The sequence below is a fragment of the Bicyclus anynana genome, chromosome 15 (genome assembly GCF_947172395.1).
Source record: "Bicyclus anynana chromosome 15, ilBicAnyn1.1, whole genome shotgun sequence".
NCBI lineage: Eukaryota > Metazoa > Arthropoda > Insecta > Lepidoptera > Nymphalidae > Bicyclus > Bicyclus anynana.
In genome coordinates this window covers 14,580,557-14,588,176 of record NC_069097.1, presented here as the reverse complement: position 1 = coordinate 14,588,176, position 7,620 = coordinate 14,580,557, and the positions used below count along the sequence as shown (strand labels likewise).

The 7,620-nt window shown below is 34.8% G+C and overlaps 1 protein-coding gene across 1 annotated transcript; it reads left to right on the top strand.

The window, feature by feature from the left end:
* The first annotated feature begins 1,819 nt into the window (after nucleotides 1-1,819).
* On the top strand, nucleotides 1,820-5,142 carry LOC112047878 (39S ribosomal protein L52, mitochondrial). The gene is made up of 3 exons (XM_024085160.2): nucleotides 1,820-2,002; nucleotides 2,521-2,669; nucleotides 4,891-5,142. Exons 1-3 carry the CDS (start codon nucleotides 1,969-1,971, stop codon nucleotides 5,074-5,076), a joined length of 369 nt encoding a protein of 122 aa, XP_023940928.2. The 5' UTR covers nucleotides 1,820-1,968; the 3' UTR covers nucleotides 5,077-5,142.
* Nucleotides 5,143-7,620: the final 2,478 nt, after the last annotated feature.

The following is a 7,620-nucleotide window of genomic DNA, read 5'->3' as shown; positions in this document are numbered from 1 at the left end:
ACTGCCTTCAGTATCCGACCCTTGATTCAGCAAAAAAGCGAAAACGGAAGCGAAAGCTTATTAGGGTGTTAGTCGAAACTTTTCACTATTAGACCATTGACTAAAACTACTATCATAACAATAACAGTTGACTCAACACTCCACAAGGCGGTAATCTCATGAGTATGGTCCAAGTATTTTGATACTTTTCTTCAGCCTTATCCAAATTATGGTCATGCGGAACAGTAATATCAACAATTTATTGCACGGCCCACTGACCGATCGACTAGCACTCTATTAGCAGCAATATGCCTGTCAGTGATAAACTTCCGGTCCCAGTAGAGCAATTCATTGTTATTTTCAAGAACTGACATTGGATCGTACCTATGGTAAGGCAGCTCAGAATCAATAAGACCATCCATACTGAAGAGCAAGCTATTAGTGGATTATTTTGGCTACTTGATTACCTATGTCTGTGCAAATATTCGCCGTTGGAACACCCGGACGCAATATGTCTGAGGGACTCCCCAGGACGATGACATGCTCGACAGATGTCTAAAGTGCCATCTTTCATAATGTTTCCGGTAACCGGTAGTTTCACGTCATATTAAGTTCGTCCACAATTTTACAGATAAAACCCTCGGTTTCCTTATAGAGGTCACCGAATCGCAACCAAGTTATAGATGTTTCAATAACATAATGTTATTAATATTACATGTATTAAAATTTGTCATCATTTAAAAACTCAATAAATAACAAGCATGCGGACTTAAAATAATTAAAATAAAATAATTTGATGCTGGTAAACATAAATAAATACGTTCTGCTCAAAATTAACATTTATGTTTTAAGTGCATAAACTGGTAAATACCTAAATAATGGCAATACAATGTGACTTAGACACTATCTAATTGGTCATAGACAAGATTATACATCTAAGCAAAGAAGCATAAAAGCATTGTAAAAAGTATACATAAATTTTTTTTCCCCTTACAAAATGCAGCCAATACGGTGCCAGTGAACAAGCAAGATTAAGCAGAAAGTGATTACTGATTAACAGATAATTTTAACCAAAGAATATTTATTACTTCAACTTTAAGTGAGTAATATTTTATTAGATCTTTGACTGTCAGCAGACTGTCACTGTCAATGTCAATTTCAAATCGATTTAGGTTCATTTCTTAATAGGTTTATCTATCAATTCCTATTTCATATCCAAGTATTATTGGAGATAGATAGGCCACTCTAACTTTTTTCGGAACGCCTATGATAACGCCATCTAGTAACTAGCTACGGTATTTTCAGTATAGTATCCAATAAGTTATAAAAATAATAATGCATATTTTCTGTAAAGGAGAGAGATATTTGATATTATTTTGTAATAGTAGAAGAAACCAATCGAGAGAAACAAAAAAAAAACAAAAGTTTTCTATAGTTACCCCCGGGCTCGAAATCAGGATTATTAGATGGTACCTTTGTTGGCACCACTAGGCCAAATGACTATGTGGAACTTCGTTGAAATTAATGTACACTTACTATCTTTCTTTAATAATCCCTTTATATAAGAAATACAAACACATTTTTTCTATTACGTATCTAAATTAAAAGGATAAATATTTCCATTTTTCCGTACTTACGGTGTGTTGTGTTTTAACGTATTAAAATCTCTAAAAACATACACACCTTACGTAATTGAATTTACTATCCTGGAATCTTAAATCTAGGATGTAGATGGCGCTGCTTCATAAAGATTTCACAGGATTTCACGTTCTTATAACATGCCATATGTTCAATGTTCATATTTCCTAACTTCATTTGACGTTTCTAGTTAGTGAAGTGATCTGTGATTTGACGTTTGTGTTCTTAACCTCTAAACTAAATAAATAATAAATAATTGTAATTTTTTTTTTTGTTACATTTTAAATCATTTTTGGTTCTATTCTACTCTGAGTTTTCTGAAAACTGATATTTATATAATTTTGCTCCAAAATGAATGGACTCATAAATAATGTAGCGTTCAGGCGTAAGTATTATTGGCTTTTAAGAAAAGTTTTTGCATTGTACTCAAAGATTTTAAACCATCAAATATGTTACGTGCCTACAAAAAGACTTCAAAAAGTGATACGAATTTAGCTACTTCACTGATCGCACACATGTACAATTTTGTGTTTTTTAAATTACTCATATGTATATGTAGGTATGTTAAAAGTTTTTATTCTTCCTGACCACACAGTTCTACTTTGTGGACAATATTTAAGTATTATTTAAATAACGATCGTTGTTTACTGTGTGACTAAATGAAATTTAGACAATAAGGCACTTTTGTTTGAGTTAGTATCAACCGCTAGTGACATATCTAAAATAGAGAAAGAATTTTTATTGTTGTTCTTACTTAAAAAGGTATTTTATTTATTACATTCTGACTTAGTTAAAATGAAATCAGTCATAATTATTCTGGACAACTAACAACTAAATGTCAAAGGTCTTTGTCTTTTGGTGACAAATAAAAATAAATTAAAGAAGAAAATATATCCATTTCAGTAATGAGTCGGCCATTCTCTTGGACACAAGTAGCACATATGAAACAATGGAGAATTTCAAAGGGATTGTCAGCCAACCGCAACGCCGAAGGTGTTCTCACAGATGGGCCTGACTACACCTACTTAGATGGTAGACCTACACCTTTACTTGTAAGTATTTTAAAAATTGGATTAATATTAAGAACTTCCAGTGTGGAGTTGCCATTCCAGCACTTTGAAGCATCTATTGGCTCTTTGAAATATGTAACTTCGATTAAGTCAATTTCTTAGTTTCATGATCATCATCATCATATCAGCCAATGGACGTCCACTACAGGACATAGCCTTTTTGTAGGAACTTCCAAACATCACGATACTGAGCCACCTGCATCCAGCCAATCCCTGCAACTCTCTTGATGTTGTCAGTCAACCTGGTGGGGGGTCAACAAAACACTGCACTTCTCCTCATTTCTGATTAGATCACTTCAAAAGATACTTCTAACATAGCTCTCTCCATCTTTGAGCCTTCTTATATTAATTTTTAACCGACTTCCAAAAAGGAGGAGGTTCTATGTTTGGCTGTATGTATGTTTTTTTTTTTTTTTTTTTTTTTTTATGTATGTCCAGCGATAATTCCGTCAATTATGGACCGATTTTGAAAATTCTTTTTTTATTTTGAAGGGTTTACTTCCAGGGTGGTCCCATTTTTTTCATGTCAGGATCTGATGATGGCATCCTGGAGAAATTGAGGGGAACTTACGAAAGTTGTAGAGACGGCTAGTGCGTTTGTTAGTGTTTCCATAAGGTATTTTAAACCACTACAACTTTATGAAGGTTTGGAGTTGGTCTGATGATGGAGCCGAAACACAGACGATGGAACTCGTCAACGATTTACAGCAGTCACCTTTTGTTTGGGCTTGATTAATTTGTATTGATGAGTACTTTCCACCTATATGGGTTGTGACTGTATTAAGGGTCTGGTGATGAAGACGAGGGACAGTGAAGAGAACTCCTCGACGGTTCACAGTAGCTACCTTGTGTTTGGACTTGATAAATTTGTGTTGATGAGGACTTTCCACCTAGATGGATTGTGACTGTATTAAGGGTCTGATGATGAAGACGAGGGACAGTGAAGAGAACTCCTCGACGGTTCACAGTAGCTACCTTGTGTTTGGACTTGATAAATTTGTATTGATGAGAACTTTCCACCTAGATGGATTGTGACTGTATTAAGGGTCTGGTGATGAAGACGACGCACAGTGAAGAGAACTCCTCGACGGCTCACAGTAGCTACCTTGTGTTTGGACTTGATAATTTTGTATTGATAAGAACTTTCCACTTAGATAGGTTGTGACTGTACACACGCAGTAGGTATGCTAACACTAAAAATAAAAAAATAAAAATTTTAATAAAAAAAATTCAACCGACTTCCAAGTCAAAAAAATAATTTAACTAAAAAGCAAAAAATAACATCCTACCTATGTGCTACCTTCTGATCAGTTTGAAGGCGGTGCCAAGCCAGTGTCGTGTTTTAATTAAAGCTGTTTCTGAAATAACCACAGAAATTTTGTAGTTAAAACGTGTTTAATTAAAACATCACTGGCTTGGCACCGCCTTCAAACTGATCAGAAGGTAGCACATAGGTAGGATGTTATTTTTTGCTTTTTAGTTAAATTATTTTTTTGACTTGGAAGTCGGTTGAATTTTTTTTATTAAAATTTTTTTAGATTAGATTTCTTAGTTTAGTGAATTGTAAAATTTCTGTCTTTTGTTTTAGGTATTTGTTGTCTTTTGTGTATTATGTGTGTGTGTGTCCAAATAAAAAAATTTTCTTTCTTTCTTTCTTTCTTTCTTAATTTTCATATAAGCGAAGTTCTTCTTATAAGCGAAGTAATTCTTTTGAGAAAATAATGATTGTAAACCATAACTTCAGCTTTTCAACTCTTGTTGAAAAGTGCAATGGTGCTATATTATGGAATAATGTCATTAAACAGGTTATAAGGAGCCATGGGATGGTTTCTTAAGTATGTGTGTGTTTGGAAATCCTTACAAAGAGGCGTAAGTCTAGCAGTAGATGTCCATTGATGAGGACAATGAATATTATGAATGGATGAAGTTTGGATGTATCATTATTTGTTACTTAGTTATTCCAGCATGGCTGAATAGATCTGGATGAAATAGTTGTTCCAGTTCCATCTCTTTTGTCTTAATGCAATGAAAGAGATATCTGTATTTTAGGTTGCACCCCCATTGGTTGAAATTTGTTTTCAAGTATTTCTCTCCATAACATTATAAAGTTCACATGTTACTGGTGGGATATCAGCTTGATCTGTCAATTATTAATATAAAAATAAATTAAAGTTATTAATATTTTTATTTCTTTTGATTCTAGGTAAAGCAAAAGATGAGGATGCTTAAACAACAGAATTACGCAAATCAAATTGTCACATTGTGTTCTGAATTAGATTTTGCTAAAAAGAGACACCAAGAAATCTTAAATGCTAAAGAGCAAGAGAGACAGGATATAATCAATGACCGTTTAAAACCTAAAGGGAAAGTTATGTTAAAGAAAAAGTAGTTTATTTAATATTTTAGAATTATAAGTGTAGTTTAGTTAGAGATAGAATAAACACTCATTAAGAAATGCTTCTTTTTCTTTCTAAAGATCACAGTACTTAACAAATTGGCCCCTTTGCAACTCAAGCTGTATTCTCCAGTCAGTATTCTATGAAACTCCTTACTGCAAAGATTTGTATTAATTATTATTAATGCATTCATCATCATTATCATATCAGCCGATGGACATCCACTGCAGGACATAGGCCTTTTGTAGGGACTTCCAATCATCACGATACTGAGCCACCTGCATCCAGCGAATCCCTGCGACTCGCTTGATGTCGTCAGTCCACCTGGTGGGGGGTCGGCCAACACTGCGCTTACTAGTGCGGGGTCGCCATTCCAGCACTTTGGGACCCCAACGTCCATCGGCTCTTCGCACTATGTGCCTCGCCCATTGCCACTTCAGCTTCGCAACTCGTTGAGCTATGTTGGTGACTTTGGTTCTTCTGCGGATCTTCTTATTTCTGATTCGATCACGCAGAGATACTCCTAACATAGCTCGTTCCATCGCCCACTGTGTGACTGAGCCTTCTTATTATTATTATTAATGCATTAATTAGTTAATATTGTCCTTATTTGCCTGAATGTCTCAAAAATCAATATATTTAGAGATATTTGTCATCATCCCCATTCTATAACAGAGGTACCTACCTCTGTTATACATAAAATGGGGATTATGATTCATGATCATAATCCCCTGCCATTAAATAAGAGTAGGTGTAGAGAGTACAGTCCATGATGACGCGTCCCACACTTTTATGCAATAGCTTAGAGTCCAATAAAAACTGCAAGAAAGTGAGATCTATTATTATGCAACAAGTAGCAATGTGTGCCCACGCTCACAAAATTAAATCAAAATTAATTTCATATTTGACTAGAAGTATGATTGACAAAGTTTGGCAAAGATTGGGGCAGGCGTCTTCGTGAATAGGGATGATGACAGTTTTTTAAATTGTATATAAATTAAGAGTATCCTAATAGTAAATCAATTTTGTCAAAGTAATAGGGTATCTGCGATCATTACTTTCGGAGCTACAGGGATTTAAAACGTCAGATTTGCGGCGCTGCCGCGGATCCTTGAAAAACGCTCCGTTCAAAATGGCACGAGTTAGTGACGTCGTTGGCTCGCTGATCGTTAGATTTGTACGGGCGTTCAAACAAAATTACTAATATCTTTGTTAATTGTGCGTTTATGTTAATAGTTCATTTATTGAAAAATGTCACATTTAATGTAAGGAAGCTAAAACTGTATGAATTTTGATCTAATTAAGATAAAAGATTTTTATTAGATTTTGAAATTTTATAATCTTATTTATTTTGCAAATATCCAGTCAATCTTTGCTTTTTATGTATAAATTAGTTAACATTGACCTTATTTATCCGAATTTATTATAAAAATCAATATATTCCAACCTAGTCATCATCCCCATTGAACTTACTATAGGTATCTATAGCCCGCGCGACTGACCTAGACGTTTCGCGCGTCTTTTGTTTCATGGTAGGTATTTGCATAAGGTACCGGTATTTGGACGTAGATTTTTTAGACACACGTGAAACATTATTTAAACGAAAAAAATATTTATGAATACTTTAATTTAAAATGTTTTAGATGGTCATACCTTATACTTTTCTCTAGGACCCCCAGGACCTTTGTTGAAAAGAGCATTATCAACTCTGAGAGGTCGTCAAAATTCTTTCAGTGTCCACACAATAGAATTATCCCTTAAATTGTTGCATGATATTCATTGTGACTAAAATAGCCTTCCGCCATGCTTCCCGTCCCTAATGAAGCGTGAAGAGCAACGGAGCGTGGCGCACATGGCCATTGTCGAAGCTTGCAGAAAAGCCCGTGAAAATTTCACTTGTTTCGGGAAAAATGGAGATTTCAATCCGGCCTTTCGCACGTTCTTGGATGGACCGATTTGCATGATTGGCTGCCTCTTATTTCCTCGCAACTCAGCGTAGCTTGTCAATTATGTATATCGGTCTGCAATTCAAAATATGAGTACTATATTCATTGATACCTACCTAATAGAATAAGCCTTGCAGCTGAAGAATAGGAGCAAGATACAATGTTATATCTGAGACTATGAAGGTGCCTTTTGTACATCGGTTTTCGTTTTGACAAATATCTACAGCCCTACTCCATGTGTAGGTACTTTACCAACAAACAAATTAAAAATGAGGGTATAAATCCTTAGTCATTTGGCACCCAATAATATTAACTTACATAAACTTGTTGTTAAATTAATTAAAATAAATTCAATTAATAAGTTTAGAACAATTATATTATAGTTAATATATTTTAAATAACATGTTATAAACATCATCATCATCATTATCAACCCATATTCGGCTCACTGCTGAGCTCGAGTCTCCTCAGAATGAGAGGGCTTAGGCCAATAGTCCACCACGCTGGCCCGATGCGGATTGGCAGACTTCACATACGTAGAGAATTAAGAATATTCTCAGGTATGCAGGTTTCCTCACGATGTTTTTCCTT